Source organism: Chaetura pelagica, unplaced genomic scaffold (genome assembly GCF_000747805.2).
Source record: "Chaetura pelagica isolate M959 unplaced genomic scaffold, ChaPel_1.0 scaffold472, whole genome shotgun sequence".
NCBI lineage: Eukaryota > Metazoa > Chordata > Aves > Apodiformes > Apodidae > Chaetura > Chaetura pelagica.
In genome coordinates, this window is record NW_009952566.1 from 677902 (window position 1) to 705586 (window position 27685).

Sequence of the window (27685 nt, forward strand, 5' to 3'; positions counted from 1 at the left end):
TGTCAATTGTTTGAGGCTACAAATTATGTGCTCCTGTCTTCAGGGTAGTGAGTTCTTTAACTCCATCTTAACTTATCCAAGGCTGGAAAATGTTTTCTTGTTCTGAGCTCTCTCATCTGCCCCCAGAGTGAAGAGGAGCTGGGCAGCTTTGGTGGGATGCTGTTGGTGTGTACACTAGATTGATGTTAGGTAGCATTTTTGAGTTCTTGTGGTAATTGACTCACTTACTGGCTTAGGCAAGTTATTTAATTATGTTTCCCTCTTTGTAAAATACCAATTGAGAGTCTCTTCAGCATGCCAATGTCTTAGTTAACCCATTGTGGAGTGCCCTAATATTGTGCGATTGCTCTCATGCTGAAGATCGTGGTGAAGTTGAAATGTTATGTTTGATGGAGCATGTGCATCATACTGCTTAAATGAAGCAGTGGCATACACTGTTGATGAAAAGTGATGGGCAACAATTTTTTGTCTTGAGCAGCGAGATAGGCACAGTGTGAGAAGAAATGTGTAGTGATTATTATAATTTAAAAAAAAAAAAAAAAAAGCAAAACCAAAAGGACAACGTTACTATGTTTTTGGGATCAGACAAGTGAAAGTTTTCTGGATGAAATTAATTCAAGCACAAGGGACTTGTTAAACCTTATAGGCTGGAACCAGAAGCGACAGCAAGTTGAAGGACAACCGTTGTGTGTATGATTCAGCCATGTACAGAATAAAATATGTAAGTTTAGATGTGGGTCAGTGAGGGAGGGTGGCAATCAGTAGAAGCTCTGGTTGTCTAGGAGAGGGAATACAGTAATGGGGTCTTGCAGTGTATGTGCTTCTTGATAGCAGGTGTTATCTTCATCAGTTCTCCCTTGAGTCCAAAGTATTCAATTAAACTCAGCATCATACAGCTTATGACATGGGACCACATTGTCTGTCTGCCTGCAGCTAGTAAAGTCAAAACATATTGAAAGCACAGGGTGGATTAAACCTTGCAGTAAACTGTTCTGTTCCCCAGCATGTCACTCCTCTCTGCAGCGCTGCGACAAAGTGCCTTTTTGCAAATGGGCATGATTTGGAAAGCTGCAGAGGAGGACAGCAGAATATCCAGACAGCTTTGCTTGCTTGCTTCTTCATCCCAGATTGAGATGATCTGCTATACCTTTTGTTTAGAAAGTTATCCTGGCATTCTAGGTAGCATGCACATACTCTAGCTGCTTTTCTTTTTCTTTCCAGGCAAATGGTTTGGAAACGCTCTTTCCAGCCTCGTAGAAACCAAACTATGTAACAGGCATCATGTCTGCTTGGGCAGATGTCTATGCATTAAGCCTGTGATTGAACATGGATTAGTTTGGTTATGTCAAAATTAAGTCTGTAAAATGATAAACAATAGGAGCATATGCCTAAGCCTTCTAAGAAGTTTATATTTTGTTGCAAATCCACATTAGCATGATCAGAAGAACAAAGAAGGTGAAGTTTAAAGAGGAAGTGTGCTCTTGATGGTCAGGTAGTGAGGTGGATCATGAACTGGTTGAAAGGAAGAAGTCAGAGAGTTGTGGTCAATGGGACAAAATCTAGTTGGAGGTCTGTGACTAGTGGAGTCCCTCAGGGGTCAGTACTGGGACTGGTACTGTTCAATGTTTTCATCAACGACCTGGATGAGGGAACAGTGTGCCCTCAGCAAGTTTGCTGGTGACACTAAACTGGGAGGAGTGGCTGACACACCAGAAAGCAGTGCTGCCATTCAGAGAGACTTAGACAGGCTGGAGAGTTGGGTAGGGAGAAACTGGATGAAATTCAACAAGGGCAAGTGTAGAGTTTTGCATTTGGGGAAGAACAACCCCATGGACCAGTACAGGTTGGGGGCTGACCTGCTGGAGAGCAGTGTAGGAGAAAGGGACCTGGGGGTCCTGGTGGACAGGAGGATGACCATGAGCCAGCAATGTGCCCTTGTAGCCAAGAAGGTCAATGGCATCCTGGGGTGTATTAGAAAGAATGTAGTTAGTAGGTCAAGGGAGGTTCTCCTCCCCCTCTCTTCTGTCTTGGTGAGGCTGCATCTGGAATATTGTGTCCAGTTCTGGGCCCCTCAGTTCCAGAAGGATAGGGAACTGCTTGATAGAGTCCAGTGCAGAGCCACAAAGATGATGAAGGGAGTGGAACATCTCCCTGCTGAGGAAAGGCTGAGGGACCTGGGTCTCTTTAGCTTGGAGAAGAGGAGACTGAGGGGTGATCTCATCAATGTTTACAAATATATTAAGGGCGAGTGTCAGGAGGACAGAGCCAGGCTTTTTTCAGTGATGTCCAGTGATAGGACAAGGGGCAGTGGGTGCAAACTGGAGCATAGGTGGTTCCATGTAAAGATCAGAAAAAACTTCTTTCCTGTGAGAGTGACAGAGCACTGGAACAGGCTGCCCAGAGAGGTTGTGGAGTCTCTTTCTCTGTAGATGTTCAAAACCCACCTGTACACGTTCCTGTGTGATGTGCTCTGGGTGACCCTGCTCTGGCAGGGGGGTTGGACTAGATGATCTTTCAAGCTACCTTCCAACCCCTAAGATTCTGTGAAAGGTGTCTGATGCTCGAAAAAACTGGATGTTATATACTTGCAATTAAACCTACATAGGAAACCAATTAAATGAATCTGTAACTTGTTCCAGGCAGCTGTTTTTCAAGATTTCCTTAATTTATGGATGGTATTGACTAGAGACATTTTGAGTAATCATACAACATGCCATGCAAGCAGGGCACCAAAGTTTAAGTACATACTCATAAACTGCTAAGTTTGTGTATCAGAGTAACAGGATAGCAGGACTCCTAGCATTTCTTTCCAGGAAAATTGTATTTACTAATACTTCCATTCACCTTCCTTTGCAGAAACAACACTAATGCCACTTATATTTTGTTTTGTCAGCAAAGCCATCATAATGTTAGGGTGACCTGCTACTTAAAGAATAACTAACTGGCCTAAATAAAGAACATCTCAGTGCTACTGGGTCATGAGGATGTTCTTTGGAATAAAGCAGGTTTATTTTATCTTTGCAGACTGGATTTCCATATTCTATTTTAGTCCTGATACAAGTTAAAATTCAGCTTTAGAATTATGCTCAGACTGTTCCATAACCCAGAATAAACAAAATTGAATGCACGTTGGACATGTACAGACCTTGCCAAAGGTATAAATTCTATCAGATGGGCCATGTTCAATTTAGAATACTCCCAGGCTAAGCAATTCCTATGGGTAGAGGCCTGTGTTGTTTAAAAAATTCTAGAGTATCATCTTGATAAAATTATCTATTTGATTGAGACATATTGGGATGTCTTCTTTACATTGCACCTTTCTATAAATTTTCAGACCACTCAGTTCAGCTGAGTTTCCCAGAACTTTTCTTCATCCAGTCACATGCTGCACCATTTGGCTCACCTAGCTGCGTGTTACTTTCATTTATCTTATATTGCATTTTAATGGTTTCACAATTTTCAGTGAGCCTAGACCGTAGTTTTTATAGAGGTAAGGGAAAATCCCTTTTATTTTTCTCAGGCAAATAAGTAAGAGACTGTTGCCTGTACTTGCTTCTCGAGAAACATAACTTGTTTGGTGGTTTTTGTAGGTCTTCCCTATTCTGACTTATTCAGCCCTATCTCAGTCTCAGCTTTCTCTCCTCCTGCAGTTAATTACCATTGCTAGGTTCTCTCAACTCCGTTCCTCTTTGGGGAGTTGTGTTCATTACTATAGAACTCAAACCACGTAAGTCTTCCACCCAGATTCCCACAGCTGTTTGGTACTATTTTTTTCCTACTCCTCTCAGCATCTTTCTCTTCCAGCCTTCAACACCACCTCTTGTTCTCTTCAAACTCCTTAACCCTCATGCAACCTGTCAACAAGCTCTTGAGAGTTGATCTGATTGAGCTTCTACAAACTTCATTGTGGGAACTTCATGTCTCATACGAGGTCTTGGTTCACAGCCCTGTGTTCCCATCACAGTTACTGGCTTGATTTTCTTCTCCTGAGCATTGGCCTATGTGTGACATGCAGCTGAACTTCCACTTTGCGAATCACCAGTGCACCTGGTGCTGTGTTCCTTGGAGCAGCAAAGCAATTATTTAATGATTTTGAAATGTAGGGATGCAGTCTAACATTTAAAGCTGTTGTCCTCTTCTCAACATAATCTTCTGATGGGATAATATCCCAAGAGGAAAAATGTGTGTAGTGTAATTGTATTAATTAACATGTCCAGAATGTGTAAAAGAAGAAGAAAATAAAGAGACTTCACTGCTTTTGTTGACTGTGAAACAAAGATATCCTGAAGGTAGTGCTGACTGCAGCTGATAAATCCACCTACATGATGCTACATCTAGATCTGAGCTAGCATGTGAGGGACCAGCTCTAGAACATCTGCACTTGCCATGCAGTTAATCCATGACTGGATAAAAATGAGTTGCATTAGATTCAGGAGCCTGTTAATCAGCTAGCAGATAGAGCAACCTGCTGTAGATATTTTGTGCTTTTTATTGGTATTCTCAAATGAATTCTCATGGACTTTGGCCTTTGAGCTCAAAAAGCCAAGTTATGACTGTCATATGGTTTAGAAGAGTTGTGTAGTCAATGCTTAAAAGAATTATGTAAGAAAAAGCTAATTAAATTTTCATTTCATATAATGAGCTGCTACCAATCTTGTAGAGCAAATATGTACTAGAAAAATGTTTTGCTTTTATTAAACTAACCTTTGTTAAACCTTCTGAAGGGATATCAAGTGCTCATGCAAAATTCTGCCATTACTCATGTATCTCCAGTGTGTCTTGAGTTGAATGGTTTTGTCATAGATTAAATAACTAAAGCTTTTACTCAGATGGTGAGTAAGAGCAAAACATTATCATTATATTAACTTCACCTTTATGCACAAAACATGGAGTGCTAAGTCTGGAAAGAATTTCTGCTTTGTCAGCTAGAAAAGACAAAGCTGTCTAAGTACATGAAGCACATCCTAGATCTCACATATTCTGGATTAAATATTTGTAGAAAATCTAAAGTAAATGGAAGGACAAACATGGGGGAAAACCCCCAACTTAAGCATAGCTTTTCAAGTAATTGTAGTCTGGATTTTTTTAAATGGGTAATTTGTAAAGGAAAGCAAAATTCTGCTAAATTTATTTATTTAATAGCTTTGGATGTCCTTTCGTAAAATCTAGTTTTTAAATCAGTTACATCTTCAGGTTGTTAGATGTGTAATTAAGGCATTTGAATTGTACTATTGCCTAAGGCCATTTCAGAGTTAACCAGAACCTATTTAGATGGTGAATGGAAGTTTTAACATTTCTGTGGAGTTTCAGCAAAGTGTATTAAGACTTTATAGTTGATAGCAGGAAGGTTGGAACTTGATCTTTAAGGTCCCTTCCAACCTTAAACATTCTATGATTCTATGGTTTGAAGAAGTAGCTCTGTGCTTTAAAAATTATGAAAAATATCATTTTCCCACATCTCCAAAATGCTATTTTAATTCTTTTCTTTCAGCAGTGTTATTGCCATATATATATATATATAATTTAGATAGCAAATATATTTGAAGTAATGTAGTACCTTAAATTTGGAGTCAGTGGTTAGTTACTAGTTTTTGCTTCAAGATCTAAAAAAACCCAGGCGAAATAAGTGATCTTAGTTACATTACTCTGAATTTGGAGTAACTGTCTGGCAGCTCCTAAGCAATACTTGTTTCTTTCATTAAAACCTCATGCATGGTTAAGAAAGTTTATAAATTCTGCTTGTTCTTCCCTGTTTTGTATATATCTGTTAAGATTTTAATTCAGTGTATTTAGAGGCATTTGTCTCACAGTTAACAAATTTGTTCGTGTTGCTTTGAATCATTGACAGGATTAATAACAAAACAACAAAAAAAGGCCTTGAAAACAAGCTATTTTGTAAATGATATGGTACTTAAAATATCTCAGCAAGGTATATACATTTTGCACTTTCTAAATGAGTTGGCAGGACTTCTATCTGATGATGAGGTAGGTATGTTTATAAAACACATTTTAGGGCTGACTGGCATGGTAAATGAAAAATTACTTTTCTAGTTCTGTAGGTTTTCTTCCCCAGAAGCAGTGAAAACATAAATCAGTTGGTAACGAGCAGCTAATTGCTTAGCACTGCCATACTTTAGTCAAGTGGGGGCATCGTTGGTCTTTCACAAATAGGTAATATGGCCAAAAGGATTTATTTCTTAAACGTAAGTGGTTGTGATATAGTAAATTACTGGGCCTATTTTTGTCTTAATTTGGGAACGCTTTAGGTATATAGTGCATAAACAGCATGTTTGTTGTTTGATTATGTTACATTGAAAAAATAAGTGGGCTCAGTTCTTTCCCTCTAATTCAGACTTGATTGAAGTCAGTCAAAATCTAGCTGTTTAATTACATATAAGAAGTTTCTTAAGTGTCCATATTTTTATGGTGAAACGAGTGCATATTTCTTGAAAGTACAGGCTGCAATCAGCAAATTCTCAGCTGAATTTGAGCAATAGCAGGCATCCTGACAGATGCCAAAAATATTTTGTTCCATTTTAATTCTTGTTTTTTGCCAACAAAAATGTTACTGAAAGTGTCAACGTACCCTTTTGGGAAATGGTAATTAGTAGTTAACGATACCTGTTAGAAACCACCCTCTGACAACAATTTACAGCCAAAATTCCCTTTCCGCGTAGAACTAAAGCCTGGAAGAGGAAGCTCTTTGGGTATGCTTGGAAGTGACTGTTTAGAAACACAGTGCTGTAATTACCTTCATGCAATCATGTGCTTGAACAGGGAGAGTGCAGCCTAAAACTGTTCACTGGAGCTTATACCAGTTGAATGCATTAATCGTACGTCGCAGAGGCGGCGACTTTGATCCCCATGTCGCAATGGAAGATCGCAAGTCGTCGTGAATTCTGCCCCCGCTACGTCTGGCTTTTGATCTCCTCGCAGTGTTATCTTCATTAAAGACGAAAGGGCTTGTGGGGATGCGCTTCCATGGATACATTTTGGGAAATCTTTTCGAGGGTGTGTATGTTGGGCTCTGGAGGACTATGCCTTAAATATTTAAGCTGAGTGTTGGCACTGGTACAATTCTTGGCCTGTTCTGTGTCGATCTGGAATCTTGTGTATCTGCGTCCTTTGGAGACAAATGCCAAGGGCGACGACTGGAGATAATAACTTGAGATTTGTGTCTTTTGCAAGTTACAGTCATTGTAAACTGACAGCTGTGAAGGACCTAAACTCACATCAAAGGATACAGATCATCTAGTTAGGTCAATTAATGTTAATTCTCGTCTTCCACTAAATTCTTTTATCATCTTTTTTTTTTTTTTTTTGCAGCCAAGCCCAATACCAAGTCCTGTCTTGGGGAGAAAGCCAAATGCTAGTCAGTCACTACTTGTGTGGTGCAAAGAAGTTACAAAAAACTATAGGGGAGTGAAAATCACCAATTTTACTACATCGTGGAGAAACGGTTTATCCTTTTGTGCAATATTACATCACTTTAGACCAGACCTAATGTAAGTTGTATACTCTTTACCTGCATAAGCTAACTTTCATAGAAGTATGTAACATTTAAGTTTAGATAAAATCAAATCCCTGTTTGTTTCTATTTTCTTTCAAGCAGGGAACCATCCTTTCTGAGAAAACAAGACTATGAATGCTCAAACTTTTATGACCTCTTTACTCTCCCTTGTTGCAAAAAAATTGTTGTTCCCTTCTCTGTGATCTGTTTTTCTTCTTCTTGACCTTATACAAAGAACTGACTGCAAGATTATTATGAAAATTGTTCTGATGTTGAAATGAGATGAGAGAAATAAGCTCTTTGTACATTGACAAGGACAGATTACCTCCTGGTAAATTTGGTTGTCAAGGCTGGGTTCTAGTCCCTGCCTCAACTTCTTTTTAGATGGAAAGCTTCAGGCAATGAAACATGTAATCGGTGTGTGTTTATTTATTTATTTATTTATTCCTTTAATTTTCCACACTATTAGTTTTGTTGATTGAATTGCTGTGAAATTGCTAGTTACTGTATGATATTATTGTATGTCAAATTTTTAGATTCAGTTTGTTTTAAAACTGCTGCTTTTATCAAATACTGTACATACCCACTGTGCCATTTTCCCCCTCAGTGACTACAAGTCCCTGAATCCTCAAGATATTAAAGAGAACAACAAAAAGGTAAGAACTGCCAGGAAAAAAAAAAAAGAAAAAAAAAAGAAAAAAAAAAAAAGACACGGCTTCTATTTTGGCTTCACTGCAGGTTTTTATTAATTTTGGGAAAGAGCAGTTGTTTTGTAAGGTCATAACTGCAGCTCACAGAAGGTATTCAGCCTCCTGTGGTTCAAATCAGATGCATTATTGACTCTGGTTTCTCATGGTCTTTAACATTCAAAACAGCACAAGGCTGGCATTAGGGTTTAATATTTATATGGCCTACATTAACTGGGAAAGCAGAGGAAAGGGCTGGCCAGCCTTCTGTGATCACTCCTGATTTTTTCAAACAGCCACATAATTAAAAAAAACAACAACAACAAACATAACTGCCATTGGATTGTCCACAAGACTTCCCTTTCTGTTGCTTTAATGGAACTCCATGCATCAGTCGTGGTTGATCTTGCTTGGATGTTGATTTTTTGGTATTTTTAAAGATGACATTTTACACCTCCTTATATACTGCAGCAGCTAAGTGAAATGGTGTACATAACAAGGAAAGTTTAGGATAAAAAGCATTGAGACAATACTTTTCAACTAAGCCAAAATCCTAGCAAAATAGTTTATAGCCTTGTGCTGAGCAACTGTTTTAAACCCCTGTTTTTACCTTTGTGATGCAAAGATGTAAAAGGTTTCTCTGGAAGATGCAGAAACTCTCTTTGGGAATCACCAGAAGACTTTTTATTTCTGCTTACTACTTCAGGCATATTACAAGCTTTGGTTGGGCCCTAGGGACATGTCTAGAAATGATAATTTTCATGTGAGTCACTGATAATAAAATCATTCCTGAAGATCATCTGAAATTTGTTTTTAAGTAGCTACCTTCTCAATGCTGTGATACTAATTTTTTTAAATCACTAAATTGAATTGGGATGAAGGTATAAAAATATACTTTGAATAAATTAGTTAGGTTCAATACTATATAGCAACTATAACTAAAGAATATTAGATTGGGTATTTGGGGAATTCCTGGAAATGCTTTATTAAAATGAATTTGTGCTTAAGGTAGTTCTGTTTTAATGTGCCTGGACACTTATGTGTTAGCCAGGGAGTTACTTGTCTTTAAAATAGTACTTAAGTATTATAAAAAATGAAACATTTTGGAGCTGCTTTTATCAAATGAATTGCTTGGCCAATGATAGGTTTTTCATAATAATACAGGGTCTTATGGTGACCTAAGTGGATTATCCATGACATCACAGTGTTTTCTGTGACCATATGTTTTTGTACATCAAGTTCTACTGAGCGTCCAGGCTAATCAAGCTGAATTATGTTAAAGAAATAATAGATAATTCATTAAAAATGTTAGCAGCATGATCAGTAATCTTTTCTTTATGAAACTGTGATGGCAAATGGTGAGCTTTTTAGCCTGTCTCTCTAACAGGATATAGTTCCCAGGATTGGAGAAGTAATGATTGTTGTTATTGTGCAGTTTTTTTCTTTCATCACTTCACTAGCCTTTGCCTGACAGCTACATTGAGTATCTCAGTTGCTTCCTGCAGATTTATTTCCTGGTCTCACACAGTTCTGCCTGATAACCCTGCGTGCCCTTGGTTGGAGTGAATGCAGCACTGGCAACAATGGCTGCCTATAAATTCCATGCAGATATGTAACACAGTTGAAAATTATTCCTCCTAACCAATTAAAATAATATCTGTGAATGAATACTGTAATTTTCTTTGTCTGAGGCATTTTTAAATTATTTTTTTTTCCCTCAGGAAAGGAGGTAAGAGGTGACTGTGAGCATAGATTAAAGATTAACCCATAAGAGTGTATCTTTTAGACCTATGTGACCTTGTTTGTGTTTTAATTAATTAAAAAAAAAAAAGAAGAAATCTTGAGAAAGCCATTTCATTGCAATTACCCTGTGTAATCAGACATTGAAATGCACTGTTACAAAAAGCACATATTTGGAGTTTTTCTTGGTGCACACTAGTCATTTGCCAAATTGGTGCTGCCTTGATGCTGAATAAAAAAGGGTATTTACCTGTGACATCTGATCTTGGCCAATATGTCAGTGTGTTACATAGTTGGGAAATGGCTGGAATACTGCCTGTGGTGCGTGTGCTGATGGATCTCAATTGATGTCTGTCAATCAGCTTGTCAGTAAATTAAAAAAAGAAAAAAAAATATCAGGAGATAGGTAAATAGGCTTAGTGTCTCGAATATACATGGGCAGGGATGTGTAATGTCTTGCAATTTTCAGAATGTATCTCTAAAAAAACTCTCCCAAAACCCCAAACAACTACTCCAGATTACATTACCACCAGTCATAATTCAGATATATTTTTGGTGCATTGTGCTCGTTGCAAATTCAGATTTCTGTCAGGAACAAAAGAGAAATTAAGACTATCTTGAGAACATTAAAAATATTACAGGGATACTTTCCCAGCTGATCCGACAAGTTGTGGTTCTGCCTGAATCTCATATGTATCTAACTATACATATAGTATCCACCTCCCAGTAATGTTAACTAATTTTATGTAATATGTCCGTTTGATTATTAGTAAATAATAATGAAAAATGTAGGCAGAAGTTCCTTATCAATAATAGAATTTTTTCATATTGCTAATAACATGTCCTGCACTTTGAAAATGTAAGCTACTTAAACTACACTTGACTGGAGCTTGGAGGGGATGAAAGGGTGAGAAGTGGAGGGCACAACAGTGTGGTTCTAATAATGAACTTCTGGTTTTAATTACTTTATTGTTTAGAGAAGCTTGTTTCATTTGAGGGATTATTGTGCAGAAATAGTAATGTATCTCCTGGATGTTCGATTGGCACTTCCAATTTCTGTCTTTTTTTTGAGCATTTCTGCTCAGTTCCTCAATACATTTGAACTCAAGTGATTGCCTTAACAAAAAATTTCATATTGCAAGGAGGCAATCCTTTTAAAGTATACATTTAAAACAAATAATTCAGGATAACAGCGATAGCATTGATTCAAAATGGAATAAAATCTTTACCTTTTAGCCAGCAGCTGTGTTTTTGTAACAGGCGTTCATTCTTGCTTCTGCTCTTTGATTCCACAAAAACATAAGCACATATTGAATTGTGGTGTAGGAGTCACTTTTTTACCTTGGTGGGATCATGCAGGAGCATAGTTAAACACACATATAAACATTGCAGAATCAAGGCTTAGTTATGCCTCTGTTTAACAAAAAGAAATTTTACTTGAAAAATTTACTCTGTTAATACCATGTTGCAAACTAGTTTCAAGCTAGTTAGGAATGCTAGGTATTTATAACTATGCCGCAGTATCAGGAAGCTCCCAGCATTACTGACAGTGAAGGAAAAACCATCACACACTGCTATATGGACACGTACTGAACATACAATTGCTATTTATAGAACTAATGACTGGAACATTTGCATGCCAATCTAAGTATCTAGTGTGCTTTAAAAGCAGAGGAGCAAGAATGCGTATCGTCCAGAATGGGAAGGACAGGGAATGGCAAATAAGTAGCTGGCATCAGTGGGAAACTATTGTGTTTAATCCCAAGCATCTCCAGAAGAACTGATCAAATGGTAAAAAGTGATTGCAGCTTTTATTGAGAATATCATTCTGAGTTCAATCCTTCTGCTGTAGCGTTACCCATTCTTAGCAAGTGCCTTTCCTGACATGTCTGAAACACTGTCCCAAGCTTCATTTTACAGACCCGGGAAGATATTCTTAGGATATAGTTTTATTAGCATATAAATAAGAAATTAAAATGTTTTAAAGAGTTCATGTCAAGTCATGTCTATGGGCTTTGGCTGCTGTGGACTGCTAAGCCCATTCTTAGGTCCTTTCATTCTTCAAATGCTAACTACCTTTAGCGTGGAGTAACAGGTTATTTATGCCACTGAATCAGCACTGACCCACTTAATCAAACAACAATTCCTGGTGTTAGCTTTGGTCCCTAGGACAAAACAGCTGGCTTGCCAGGCTTTCATACCTAGCCAGTGTTCTGCTGGCATATGAGTGTTCAACAATTCCTGGTACCTGCTGTGGCTTAGGCTGCTCACCCAAATCCTTGCACTGCTCTCCTTTTTACTCTCCTATCTTTGTGCTCCTCACATCTGGTTCCATTTCTCCTGTCTCTCTCTCCTCCATATCCAACCTGATCCTGCTTCTCCAGCTCAGTATCCCAAGACCATGTAAATGACAGCTGTCCCTCTTCTACAATCCGATCTCTTTCTATTCCCTTCCACTCATCATTTTCCTGCTGTTCTGCACCGTCTAGAGCTTTGTACCAGCAAATACAGCAGTCATGCTTTCCATTGCTACTCCTATATCTAAGCACAGCTCTGCTTTTATAAATGGCAAAACAATCTCTCATAATGAACCTTCCCAAGAATTGATACCCCATCAAAGACCAGCAATGATTTTTAGGCCAAATAATTTTGCACAGAGAGAGCCAGAAGGGCTTAAAAATAAATTAGTCAAATAATTTCTATGTCTAGATAAACCCTGTGAATCATTTGTTATAGTGATATGAAAACTACTTCACCAAAAATGCTTTGGCAAGTTATACCTGAGCATGCAGGGAAGCATACAAAATTTGAGGAATATAAATTCCAGATCTCAGAAGCAGAGTTAGAAAAGTGACTGAAATGAAAACTGTTTGACTTGTGAGTAGGGAATGACATTGTGATAGGAATGAGGGAGCCTCGTTTTCTCAGAGCAAGTAAAATAACCAGGTCTACTGGGAGCCAGCCAGGCCAGACCTATGTTCTAACCCACTATTGAACTCTTACCAGTATGAGTACGAAGAGGATAAAAAAAAAAAATAATTAATTTATCTCTCCTTTCCTTCTTCCACCCTTCTAAAACTAGATAAATTAAGAAAATAGTGTCAAACTGGGGTGGAGTTGAAGCCATCAATGTATGTTACAGTTTCGTTGCAAAAGGGCAGGTTCTCATCCGTGTCTTAAAGATAAAATCCAGTTTTGTTCAAAATAGCGTAGGAACAACTGCAAACATTTTAGAACCCTTTGCAAGAGGGTGAGAAGGAGCTGCAGATTTATTGGGGGAGGAGAAGTCCAAGGTCTTTAACTAAGTGCATCTACGCTAACAGGAGGCCTTTTTTAAGGCTTCCTTGAAACACAATATTGTCTTCCAGGGTTAATCCGGGGTAGTAATAATTAATTGTAAATTGAGAAATGGCTTTAATTCTTCAAAACTAGAAAAACCTGATGCACCAAGCCCACTCACTTAAAGGGCTAGCAGAAAGAAGACAATGTGGCCTCATGAAGTGGGAAACTTGGAAACTGTTTAGCTTTTAGACATTAAAGTTAAGTGAGAATTACATTCACTCTCATATTCTTACAAATTTAGCATCAACAAATCTTTTAAAAATACATTTGTTTGCTCAATTAATATGATTTATGTTCTGCATGAAGTAATCTGTGGTGATGTTCTTGTTGGCTGTCTGGACATAGTTTTTTATCAATACAAATCACTGCAATTACATGACCAGTAGAAGGGAGAAGGTTGATCACCAATGATAAAGCCCACGATAGATTAGTGTCATGTTTCTTTTATCTTTGTTCCTTAACTTAAAAAACCGCTGTTAGGTGTTTTTTTCTGGTCCAACTCTTACACTTTTTTTTTTTTTTCTTTTTTTGCTTTTTTCCTGCTACTTGAGTGAGAACCAGTTTAAGATATTGGTAGGTTTTGTTAGTGCAAATAAAAGGGCTTTTAAGTTGCAGTTTCATGAACTTAATTTTTCTCATGAAAATGACATCATTGTGACTAACCAAAGATTTTATTGTAGTGTGGTAATATGATAAAAATAGTTAAAACAGTGCCATTTTAGTGTCTTTACTGGTCATATTCTCTCGATTTGCACTGCAATGAAGATACCCTGGGAGATAACTAGAAGCCATTGGGCAAAAATCAGTTAGTTCAGATTGGATTGTGCAACAAAAATTAATTACTACTGTAATGAAGCCAAAAGAATATAAGAAATAGAATTGAACCTGTACTATTGTAATACCGTGATACTCAGTATGTTATAGGTTTGCTTATTTTGACTGAAGCTTCCACTTGCATTCTTGAAATGTTATGATATGTAAGAAAATGCCATGTTGTAATCTTAATTTTGTCTGTTTTTAAAGGCATACGATGGGTTTGCCAGTTTAGGAATATCACGATTGCTGGAACCTTCTGACATGGTTTTATTAGCGATACCTGACAAACTGACTGTTATGACCTATCTCTATCAAATAAGGGCACATTTCTGTGGACAAGAATTAAACGTGGTTCAAATAGAGGAGAACAGTAGTAAAAGCACATACAAAGTGGGTAACTATGAAACGGACACAGACAGTTCTGTTGACCAGGAAAAATTTTACGCAGAGCTGAATGACCTGAACCGGGAGCCTGAGCTGCATCCACCAGACAGTGCTTTGGCAGACTTTGCTTCCCAGGACGACTCTGTATTTGTAACTGACAGTGGTGTTGGTGAATCTGAGAGTGAGCATCAGACTCCGGATGACCATTTAAGCCCAAGCACAGCTTCCCCTTCTTCTCGCAGGACTCGAAGTGAAACAGATCCACAAAAATCCCAGCAGAGCTCTGGAAGGACTTCTGCATCTGAAGACGTTGGGAAGTGTACCAGTACAGATACAACGCAAGCACAGCCTACGTTGGGAAGGAAGAAATTGCTGATAGCTGATGCTTTAGACTTGAGTGACTTGGCACATGTCAGTGATCAGAAAGAGGACATGTCTCCCACAGTTGCTTGTGAAGATAATGACAAAAACAGACACCAGAGCTCAGACAGTACCGTTGGTTTCTCAGAGCAGGAAAAGCTGGGGCCTATTGGATCCACAGAGAGCACAAGAGCAGATTCTGGTTCACTTGTCACAAAGCCAAGTTTATCTCCTACTAATCTTGGATACCCCTACAATAAGGACACAGATCTTGCAAAGAAGCCACTTGCTTCTCCGAGGCAGACAGAATCTGATTCTGACAATGATACCAGAATGGCTTTACATCATGCAGATCAAACTTCAAAAACAGCCCAGGTAAGAAATCTAAACTTCCTGTATGCCTCTGAGTCAGGATGGAGATGATCTTCAAGTTCTTTCTCCATGTTTGTAATTTACATCATATCTTCAGTATAAATAGCAGGGTCGGTGGTACATTTTTATTGTTGGGCAATAAATACTTTGACTGAAAGTAGGTGATGCTGCAAAACAGCCATTACATGGACAATTCCTATAAAGAATTTTTCTACTTTAATCTTTCCAATCTCTCTCCAGTTAAAGGAATTAAGGTCACATTCTCAACCAGCTCAAAGATGATGTTTTCAAGGTCTTTGCCATCCTTCTTCTGAGTATTGTATGCTGAAATAAAAATTGGAAAAAGACTTATCAATTAATTGATCCATATTAAAAAGATAAGAAGTTTTTAATACCTTAAAACATACCAAACATATTTCCAAATCTTATCTGAGAAACCACATGGCCTTGTGAACACAGTCCACAATGGTGAGGGAGAAAGTTAGAATATTAAATGATGCTGTTCATTGAGTGGTCTCAAGCACGTTACTTAACTGCAATATTATTTTCCTTTCTATAAAGATAAAAAGAATATGCCCACCTATCTTGCAGATTTATTGTGTGGATAAAAGCTGAATATAATATAAATTTTTGGCATTATCAGTAAATAGTATAATCAAAAAAATATGTAAATGTTATTAACCCTGTTTACAAAAATGCCAAAGCATGCTTATAATTTTTACCTCTGTGAAGAGCCTGAGTTTTGGCTTTATTCAGCTTTGTGCTGTTGGCTCTGATAAGAATATATCCAGTCCTTTGGTAGTGTGGATTGCTTCTTTTTTTTTTTACATCTTTTTCCTGAGTAAGCACCATACGGGTTCATTTAATTGCAAGAGAAGCAGTCCATGGGTGGGTGATAGTGGCTAAATATTAGTTCCATAGCCAACTAATTTAATTCCTTTGTTAGTGAAGTCTCATGAAGTTTCTCTTCATCATCAACTTCGTGTATTGGATGAGAGAGGAACAATTTGGCCGATACAGAATAACAGAGCAGGGTGAGACAGAACGTCTTCTCTACAGTGATTTGCACATGCGAGTTGTAATAGGCCAAGAAAAAAGAAGAGATGGGTTCAAAGATGGTTCTCTGTTGTTAGTCTTCTGTGCATTTGCTCATGGCAGTAAAACCTTGGACATGAGCTCCAGTCTTAACCTGGAACACTCAAGTGATGGTTAGAGTCAACAACCTCAATTTCCACGTGGTTGTTCTAGGAGCACAACCTACAATATCTGTCCCAACTCTACCTTGTGTAAAGTCTTCACAGTTGACCTTGACTAACAAGTCAGCACTAGGGAGTATGTATTTGTGGGAGCTGCTCGTGCTGCCTATGCAAGAAGCCTCCCTTCTGTTATTTCTACCCTGCAATATAATAAGTTGTGTATGAAGAAGGGTCTTTCTTGTGGATATTCATAAATGAAGTAGAAGCTGATATTTTTGCAGGTTTTTTGCCTTGTACCCAGCCTCTTTATTTTCAGTTTAAGTTATAAATGAGTGATACCTATGTAAGTAGCCAACAAAGCATTATATTTGCATGCATATTAAAGTAAATAAGTAAACACATAGCACATTTAACATAGCTTCCATGAAGCCAATTATTTTTTTTCCACAGTTTCAGTTTAAAGGCATTAAATGTTGGCAGAAATTAAGTTTTAAGGGGAGGGAAGAGGGAGGAGAACTCGTATTTACATTATAAAGGCCTATGACTTTTTTTTAATTTTACATTTTGATCATCTTTACTTTTCATTTATATAGAGTTCTTGGTTACCTCATGAAGGTGTAATGCATGTGACTCCTGACCTTTATTGTATAGGAAGGCTCCTGGCTATTAACTGCTGTATAAACATTAAGTACCCTAAGGCTACCTTGCTGTTAATTATATTTCTTTATTTTTAAGCAACGAATGTTGTCAAGACAGGAAGAACTTAAAGAACGAGCAAGGGTTTTGCTTGAACAAGCAAGAAGAGATGCAGCTTTAAAGGCAGGGAATAAGCAACTAACCAATACGATCATCCCAGCCCTCAATAAGCAGCTGAATGATGTAAGAAATATTGGCCAGTATGGCAGTTTACATAGTTAAAATTTATTATATGTGCATATACTGGGGGGGCGGGGGAGGGGACAACCATGATGTCCTTGCAGAATATTTCTTTGCCATGCTGAATTGCTCTGATGTGTCGTGTACTCTTAGTTCACGTTTAAAGCCCGTTTCTCCTGCTGTTACGGCCAACAGAAAGATGCCTTAGACTTCACTGGAAGCAGAGGTCTGGGAGCACCTTCTTTGATTGGCACTGCAGCTCATAATGGGACAAAAACCGAAAGTTACTTGTTAAATGATAGTGAAGTAATTGATGCTATTTTTGATTACTTCTTTGTTTTCGGTGAATGTAAATGCATTCCCTGAGCCTGTGATGTCAGCTACTGGCTGCTTCATAAGTGTTGTTGCAGTGAATGAAGCTGCTTGTGACAGTCTTGTAAAAGAGTTGATGGAACAATTCCTTTTTATCACCAAAGTTGATTATGCTAGTGAGATGGGAAAGTGGAGCTGGGGAATGAGCTCCAGTGTTGAAACAGCTATGGTTGCACCTCCAGTGGCCTCTGTGGTGACCTGGAAGGATGCATACTCTCTGGAGATGAAAGCTAATTAATTTTTATGCAAACCTTCGCAATGTGGGTTTTGTGATTCTAAATATTGTGCAATAGAGAATGCACTTGCAACTGAGAATGTAAATGTAACTGAAAAAGGCTTGAATCTTTACTTATTCACATCTTTCAGAGCCTAGTCCTGAGGGGCAGATTCTAATAAATGGGTTCCCATAAATATGGGATCATAGAATCAACAAATTAAGACAGTGATGTTCATGTCTCATTTCATTCTCCTAACTGTCTTGGATCCATGATATACCTTTTTCTTAACAATTCCTCTCTCCAAACGGACACTTTCTTTTTTTTCCCCCAAAATATATTCATATATGCAGACAAGTCTTATTTGTATAATGATAACATAATTATATATAAGCAATTTTTGTATTACTTTGTATTTGAGTTTTTCCTAGATAAGTAGGTTTTATTATACATTTCACTTCGAATTTTTTTAATTAGATTTTCATAAAGCAAACAGCATTAGAGGAGGGATAGTATAGGCAACTACTAAGGCGGAAACAGCTGTAATTAAAGTTGTGTAACAATTTTTATTACAAGCTCATCTTTTCAAAGGTTTTACAATTTTTCTAGTATTTCATTGTTTGAGGTGAAATTTTCTGTGTAAGCTCTCTACCTCAAGGTAACTTTTTTATTTTACACTTCAGAAAAACCCTGTTCAACTGCTTTTCGTATTAGGTTGTATAGAGCATTATTTAACAGAATTAGACGTGTCTTGGGGGAAGAAGGTTCCATCCCCTTGGAAAATCTGTTCAAAATAATCAAAGTTGTGTTAATAGTGCAATCTTGTCAGAGAGTCTTGAAGATCAGAAAAGTTGGTGTCGGTAAAAATTGACTGTATGGACACAGCACAGCAATAACATAATTTACTGTTGCTCCCCTAAGGATCAGGGCACATTCTGATGCAGATCATAATATTGGAAAGCAAAACTTTCTCTATTAGACTCCCAATTCCTGCTAATGAAATCCGAACAGGAGGAAAAGGAGCTATGCCAGTGGCATGCAGAGGAGAGATGCCCCAGGTAGATGGCAAGGAGGCAGATGACTATGTGAAGTTAGACAAAAATGAAGATACTCTCTAGGCCATGAAAACCAGCTGAAGGATAGGAGACAAGGATATAATTTTCAGGGTGAGAGTCAAGGATTATGTAGTTCAAGCACCCAGATTACCCATGGGACCTTATTTCTTTTATTACAGAAGCTGAAAAATGAACTAGAAGTCAGGAGGAAAGGGAAGGGCAGTCCTTTAGGGCTGCTCTGCAGAGCCAAAATTTCTTACTGCCTCTTTACAATGTTGGGAAAGTACCTTCAACCCAACATACTTTTAAGTGGTGAGTTCCTTGATTTTTGCATTCCAACCCAAGATACTTGGAAGTTTTGAATGCACCCAGCTGTAGCCAAGTCAAGGAAAATCATACTGGCAGCAAATGTTCCTGGCCCCTCTGAAAGTATGGGTGCTTTGAGCAAACAGATAATGAACACTCTTAATTTGAGTTGACTGTAGCATAAGAATAGTAAAAGCTCAGCTCAAAAGGAAGTTATGGAGGTGTAATTTGGAAACTCCTAGATATGATAGTGTAGAGTGCCACAGAAACACTCTGGAAGAAATTAATAATTCTGTTTTCAGAGAAAAGCTTAAATAGTGCGTTTAAAACAAGGTGTAGGGCAGGCAGTGAATGATGAGGGTAAAGTGAGATATTTACTGAATACTGTCGGTCATGGCCACGAAAAAGACTAGTATCCTGTAGGAAAAAAAAAAAAGTGTTATGCAATTGAAGACTATGCAAAATGAGAACCAATACATGCTAGTGTAATTTTTTACATTTTATAACTTTTGAGTGCTTCACTTACCAAGCTCAACATTCTCCTAATGCATTTCAGTGAGAAACAAGCATTCTGAGAGGGAGATGTATTTAATGGAGGCAGGTATAGTATTCATATATAAAGTTTATTTATAATAATGTATAAAACTTTATTTAACATATACATGTTAAATACATTTTCATACATGTGTATGTTCTGAATGAGGATGTTTGTGTGCATCAATACATATATATATATATAACATAAAACACATTGGTTTAAAACACATTGATTTCTCTTTTTCTTTAACATACTTGATTTTCATAGAGATGAGACATTTTCATTTGATGTAGTTGTGCCAGTTCACTACCAGTCATTACTTACTTGAATGTTAGAAAATAGTATAGACAGTTCTATTCAATGTTTCTTGGTCATTAAGGTTAATAATAACAACTTTGAGTCAAACCAGTGTTTCTGCTGGTGTGCAGTAATGTGTAGTAAGTAGTGTGTTATCCGGAAGAGAGTTATGATAATGCATATCAGCATTTAGTAGTGGGAATTCAACTAAGCTCATTTTTAAAATAAGAACAATTTAAAGACATAGTCCAAGGCCAATACTTTCAAAAGTAACTCTTGACATTTGTGACTGCATCTTTTTTGATACCTTCACAAAAAGAGCTTTAAGCAGCCCAGTCTTTCAGAGGGTGCTCTGAAAATTAGTCACCCCAGCAAAGCTACGCCTGCAGAGTCATTATTTACTTTTGAAAATCTTGTCTTGTAAGCAGTTGTCACTTTACATTTTTCATATGAGAACTATGAATTGGTGTTTTCTTAGTAAACGAGTAAGAACAATATATAGTGCATGGGATTGTATTGCTGCTTGAGGTCAACAAAAGGGAGGAAATTTCCATGTCTCTTCCATGGTCATAAATAGAGGTTACTTGGTATGTGCTCACCTGATTTGTTTTGGTGAAAGTCTATTTTGGAAAAAAAAAAGAAAAAAAGAAAAAAAAAGTGTTTATGTTTCTCTTTAAGCATAGAGCAAATACCTTAGACTTTCTTCAGCCTAAGTCTCACCCTTCCTGTGGTAAAACCCATATTGTGTTATTCAGTAGGCAGGTATCTGCTCTTGTTTTTTTTTTTCTTTTTCTTTTTTTCCTTCCCCTTCTGTAAATCTCTGTTTTAACTGGTCTCTCCTTAAGTACTAGCTGTTTTTTCATTACATATCTATTCTTGGCTTTTTACCTCTTTTGCTTGAGTCTTTCTTGCTGCAGTATGCTTCCGTCTTCTTACTTTTATGCTCTGGAGTTAGGCCCATGTCAGTATTCTCACTTGTTTTACTTTTTTGCATTGAATTTACTTGTATACCTGTAACTCAAATCAATTTTCCTCTGAATCATGTCTTTCTTATTCCATCCCAAGCTGTATCTTCTTCCCCTTCTTTAGTTTGTGTCATCTTGTTCTTTTGTCTCTATCAGACTGTATTTCAGCTGCCTTTCCTGGCCATCAGCTCACCTTCTTCTCCTTTTTAACTTTAATTTCTTAATACCTGCTTTCTTGACTGTTTCTTCCCTTAGACATCTTCCCTCTGAGTCTTCTGCCCCGTCATCTTCCATTCCTGTTTAATCCACCTGATTTAGTCCTGTTATTCTCTGCTTGCTTTCCCTATTTGTATCGTACTAGCTTGTTTTCTCCCATATATTTCCTACTTGCAGCTTGCTAGGAGTTTTCTCACTGTTAGGTCTGCTCATTTGGTGCTTCTCATGCACACATGCCAGCCTGTATGGAAGTATGTAAGCCTGTAGGCAGGTATTTGAAGTCTAAGAAGAGACTGCATTGATCAGAAGCTCCTTGAAAATATGCTCCTGGTTTGGGAGGATCATAGATATGTCCTTAAAGTTGATGCAGCCTTTCGGAGGCTGGAAGAATTAGCTTAAGAGCTCTGTGAACAGTTACTGATCCTCTCATGGATCCCTTTCTTTATGGTAGATTTATAAACAGCTCAGCCTTTTTGCTTGCTTGCTTGATGTAGGTGTGCATGTAGTGACTCTTTTATGAGAGGCTTCTGTCATTTCCAATCTGGTGTAGCAGCTGTAATCACTTAGCTTTTAACCAGGAGAGCCTTTTTATTAGCTTACTCATTTTTATTTAACTCACCTTTTCTCATGATGAGTATCACAGAGCTAGAAGGGACATATCTGCTCTCACCAGATGCTGTAAAATATCAACCTGTAGTGATGGTTGTTAGCAGGTTGTTAGCATTCCAGCAGCTTGGCTGGAATGAGATGTTGGAAAGGCAAGGGGACTGGCGCTGGTTTGTGCAAACTAAATGGCAAAGTAGCAGGCTAGAGGGGACCACAACAAGTGGGAAACATTCAGGAGTCACAGGGCTAAAAGGTCTTTCCAGCAGGGAACCCTCACTGGCATAACGTGAAGTAGAATCCATGATTTTTGAATCTCAGCAAAACTCCACTGTCAGCAAATATCTGTGAAGGCTGGTGGCAAAATGTTTTTCTTATTCTCCTTTAATCACTGGTCCACATAAAGAATGGAAATTTACTGCAGCTGTCATTTACCCTGTGAACTCAAATGGCTATGGTTATGGAGTCAGCATGATTTCAGAGAATGGAATTAGGAGTTAAGAAATGCACAGGCAACTTTAATTAACCTCCTTTGTGTATGTGCATTATGATGCAGTCTTTAATTATGTGATCACATACTATTTTCCCCAAAGCAATTGTGTCTCATTTAGCTCAGAGGATTGAGGTGATGTAGAAGGCTGTTTGTCCAGAGGACTTCTGTCCTTTTGGTTGTAGAAATTGGAAGGTGTGTGGCAAACGAAGCAGGGCTTGCAAGGAGCAAAAAGATGAGGTCACAGTGTTTGAAAAAATTAAATTCATTGCTGCCTTTGCCTCAGAGCTCCTGATCAGTACTGCTTAGTCTTTCAAACCAAACTTCCTCCAAGTGGTTATTAATTGTGTATCCTTCCTTTTTGGATTGCCATTTGAGGCGAAGGTTTGATTTGCAGATGTATCAAGACCTGTGAGGAAAATCAATTGGAGCTGTGCTTGAGACATGTAAAGGGCTGCATAAAGCTTAGTATTCGGGAAAAACCCAGGTAATAGGCTTCCCAGAGTGAGCACCCAGTGTTAGATCCTTTTAGCTGGATCTCTCCGTCTCGGTTCTCATCTGAAGAACAGGGTAATAACACCACCACAGGGTGTTATGAGAAGGGAATGTGATTAATGCTTTTGAGGCATTTAAATACCGTAGTGATGAGCACTGTAGAAAAGCCCTTGAAGAAATTAATAATTCTGTCTACAGAGCAAGATTTGAATATTGTGTATTAAAGAATGGTGATATGTACTGATGGGATGACATACTGAACAGTGAAAATAAACTGAAGTATTGAACACCACTGGGTAGAGCTCAGATCTGGGCTGAATATCAGGGGATACTAAAAGTAAAAGGTAGTGCCACAACAAGGCACTCTCTATTCTAAAAGATAAAAGTTGAGGTTGTACTTAGTATTATTTCTGGCATCTCCTAAATCATGTGTCATATTGTTATTGTCATAACTTGGTTTTGCAAGGTGACAGCTTTAATAGAAAACATAATATAGCAAGGAATTCATTAAAAATAATGCTCATCTGATGAGAGTTGTGTATTTTTATTCCTAACATGGGCTGCAGATAGTTCCTAATTTGGGTTTTACTTGACCTGAGGATTCCTCCTTGGTGAATTTAGATGCAAGACTGGGCCCCTCGTAAGGATGTGGCTGAAAGTTTTGCATATTTAGGATCCAGCATAGGTTCTGGGATGCAGGAGTTCAACAGTGTGACACCTGGAAGGAATTGCTGTCACTTGTGAAATAGGAAAACAGTAATTCTTTCTTTCCAGCAGCATTCCAAGCTTGACTACACTAAAAACTGTGAGGGACTCAATTTATACAGAAAGTATTTAAAACCAATGTGATATAAACTGAAGTGGTGTTTTTCAGAGGGCAATCCTGATGCTGCTGCTCTGCTTAAATGCAGCTGTTGCTAGCCTGCTTTCTGTGTGGTTTATTTATATCTGCTACCATTATTTCATGTTTATTTGAGTTCAATGAAGGTATAGCCACCAAAATATATACATATATATGTATTTATATGTATATATGTATGTATATACATATAGATATAAAAAAAGCTTTGAAAGAGCAATGGATACTATATGTATCTTTTGTAGCAGAATTCACAGATACCAAGTACTTCCCTGAAAGCTGTTACCTCCAAACATGCGAACGCTGCACACAGAGGGCAGCAGACTATGCCACGAGATTGCTTCTTTTTGCGCAGAATATTGTGTTTTACTACTCCCTTGCTCAAAGGACTTGTTGCAGCTGTATCTAATTCATATTTAATAAGCTCTTTCTACTTCAGGTGTCAGTCTGTTTTGCCCGTTACTTTTCATTTTTGTAAATATTTGAGTGCAAAATGGTAACTTTTTTTTTTTTTTTTTGCATCCACAGTGGACTAGTGGAAATTAAAATCTTTTTAGAAAAGCTTCAGAAAGTGGCAAAATGTGACAGATGAGCTGTATACTCTTACCTTAATTTGATTGCATACATTTGCACAGATACAGGATATGCCAGGTGCAATAAAATAAAAATAAAGCATTATTTTAAATGCTCAGAAGAAAGCATTAATGCATTATTCCATTTATTCATCATGTTGTGCAATAACCTGCTGACTCTGATCTAGTAAGATCCCAACTGTCCTGCTCTAATATGTGACAAAAGACCAGAAGTAGTGCAGAATGCAGATTCACAGTAGACAGCAAAACCTGGATATTTTTGTTTGATTGAAAGATTCCTTAAACTAAAGTTAGCTTTCTTTCCTCCAAATATTTTATCAGATCCTTGAAAGTGAGTACTGCATTCAGTAATTTTTATTTCTACATTGAATCAGAATCCTTACTTCTGTCCTGGATTAGGAAAGGTATTTAGCTCATCAGTGGAAATTTTTTTTGTATTCTTCTCAGTTGGAAAATAAATGTCTGTGACTGAGATGGTAATGTCAATTCATTTAAGAAAGCACTCCCAAGTTACTCCCATCTTGTTTTTCTTAAAAAAAAACAAAGAGAGAAAAGCTGGTGTTTATTAATTAAACACCTAACTTGAATTTGTTGAGGTATAGGAATTTGCAGATGGCAACCTTGGTCTTTTAATATTAATTGGAAAATATTGATTGAAAAAAGACTAGTCTGTCATGCTGATAATTGTGACCAGATTTAGATATGATCACTAGATCTTCCTGAGATTACAAAGAAGCAGTTACCATCTAATTGGTAAAAAGATTGAACATTATTTTGGTAATCCCTGAGCTTTGGTAACTTATTCCCTGTTGTTCATTTATGTGTCTTGTCTGTGTACCACTATAAAGTGGTTAAATATGGTTTAAGCTGATAAGACTATGTTGTATAGTATTTACATTTCATGAGCGTTCCAAGTTTTATAGCTGTTTTAACAATATACTTTTCTTTAAATGAAGGTTAGACCTGCTGACTGAACACTTCAAAACCACAACTGAACTGATATTTACTTCTTTATAACGACACACTAAGGTTGAGATAGCCTGATCTCATTTCCTTGATGGCAAGAACAAACAAGTTTTTATTTAACATTACTCAATATGTAAAAAATAATCTGTAACTTTCCAAGAAGGTTCTACATCTTTTGACTTCCTATTTGATATGTTTAAGCACTTTCTTGCTATGAAGTTATGTTGTTTCACTGTACAATGATAGTGCTATAGAAACTCTCTGGAAAAATGAATCAATTAGTGCAAGTAAACTAATTTTTAAGAACAATTAGTATGCACTGTTAATTTTATACCAGGAGAGATTTAATGAATAAAGTGTAGCTTTTGATAATGCAAGATAAATGTTACGCAGTTTGAGTTTCAGATATAAATGCTTGAGATTCCCAGCTGGATTTTTATTCCTCTTATTTCCATATCTATTTACACCACTTAAGCATCCAGCCTAAATATATAAATAAGTGGTTATTTATTATGTGGATATAGATTCAAGGTGTTGTGTGGTCTGCAGCGATAACATTAACTTGCACGCTTACAGAAATAGGCTGTCAGTTTATTAACTGAATTTTAAGATCGCCTTAACAACTTAGTTCAGAAACTTAAGTGTCTTCTCTCAGTTTATAAGTACTAGCCAAAAAAAAAAAAAAAGGCTCAGTGTCTCAGAGCTCTCCCTTTGTGTACGAAGCGAGACCCGGGTTTCTTAGCATCTGGAATGCTCTTTTTCTATCACTGCTAATAACTGTGGACATTTTCTGTGTGGATGTTCAGTACACACTGTTGTGAATCCCAGGATGATATCGCCATTACTTAGAGCTGTATTTTGCATTGCCTATTCTGTTATTGCTCAGCATGCATGAGGGTAGAGTTAAAATCTTTATTCATTTCATTTAAAAATGTTTCTTTTGTTCTCCTTATCATGTTCTAGCTTTCCCAAGGATATATGCCTTGAACGAAAAGTCACATGTGCATTACTAATTGTGTGCCATTGTATTTACAGATCCTAGTGGTGGCACTGTGAAGCTACTAATTCTTTTGCTTCACTTGATGTAAAATAATCTGAGTGTCTTTGATAGCAGTGAAACAGTATTAATTGTTTTGTACATTTCTTGGTCACTCTTCTTAGGTGGTCTTCATAATCTATTAGAACTTTCAGCCAGATTTTTGTAATGTCATGCCTCCAGCAGTGATTAAATTGGTAATTAATGAACAGTCCTTGGCAACATAAACCACATCCCGTTAATTTTCCCTTTTGAGTTTTTAGAAGTTGTCGTCTCTGTCAGAAGGCATTGCGCCACCTTGCTACGGCCCCTTGGCATGAAACCACAACGGCTTGATTTTTTGCAGCCATTAGTAGATCAGAGCAGTAATTTCACAGTATTTTGGTCAGGGTAATTATAGTACCAAGTACCGAGTAGAGTTGGGAATTCACACAAGAAGTCCAGAAATACCAGGTGAGCTTCCTTGTGTTCACTGGGACGTTATGATTAGTTTAATTGGGCTTTGTTTGATTTCAGCCGCAGAGACTCTTTGTGCCACGGCACTGCAGCCACTTTCCACTTTAGTGTTTCTGACCTGCATTGACAGGAACTGGTGCAAAAATGAACTCTTTGAAGTGGGACTTGCTGGAGAGGGCAACTGAAAAAGGGGAAGAGTGGTGTGTAAATAGTTTACTGTAGCAAAGCTCAAAACAGAACTGAACACTGCATTTTGTGGGTGATGCGATTGGAATTCCTTTATAATTCCAATGGGGACAGATAATATGTCTGCTACATTTGTGCAAATGTCTAGTATTACATTTAAAAATGCATATTTTTTTTTAATCACTGGCTTTTATTTAACACCTGCTATTCTACCTTCCTTTGAAGATACAGTTGTTTCTCCCACCAGAAATAACTGTGAATCATCTCTTTAGTCCTGCAAACAAATCTGGGCAAAGGCATTAATGAGACTGCAGGTGCACTTAGTAGTGCACATGTCACAAAATAGTAGGTAAATGCATTCATACTTGAGTGGCTGACTATAGGTGTAGCAGCCTTCAGCAGTACATTGTGCACATTAAAGTTTAAATAGTCACTTGCCTGTTGGCTTCTGAATGAAAGGACTGTCACTGGTCACTTCTCCTGAAGCCTTAATGAAACCAAATAGTTTGCTACGAGTTTGGGCCTAACCATTGGGGTGTTTCATGCAGTCTTGTCAGTTGATGTTCATGAATTGACTTGAACGGAGATCAAAGTGTTTCTCAAAATGGAGAAGCGGGGAGAGAGACAGCTCCTTCAATTGCACCACAAGAGCTAATCAAGCCATCAGTTCTTTATGCACTCTGCGTGCCTTTAGAATTTAATACCCAATGGTTTGTCAGGACAAATTGAAATTCAGGATGGGGGGGGTGGGTGGG

General features: G+C 37.6%; 1 protein-coding gene across 1 annotated transcript in view; it reads left to right on the forward strand.

Annotated features, from left to right (window-relative positions):
- Positions 1 to 27685, forward strand: part of EHBP1 (EH domain binding protein 1) — a 225738-nt gene that overhangs the window by 138570 nt on the left and 59483 nt on the right. The window contains 4 exon segments of the mRNA XM_009993463.1: positions 7327 to 7505; positions 8118 to 8166; positions 14302 to 15213; positions 17142 to 17285. Of these exon segments, the coding sequence (XP_009991765.1) occupies positions 7327 to 7505; positions 8118 to 8166; positions 14302 to 15213; positions 17142 to 17285 (1284 nt within the window).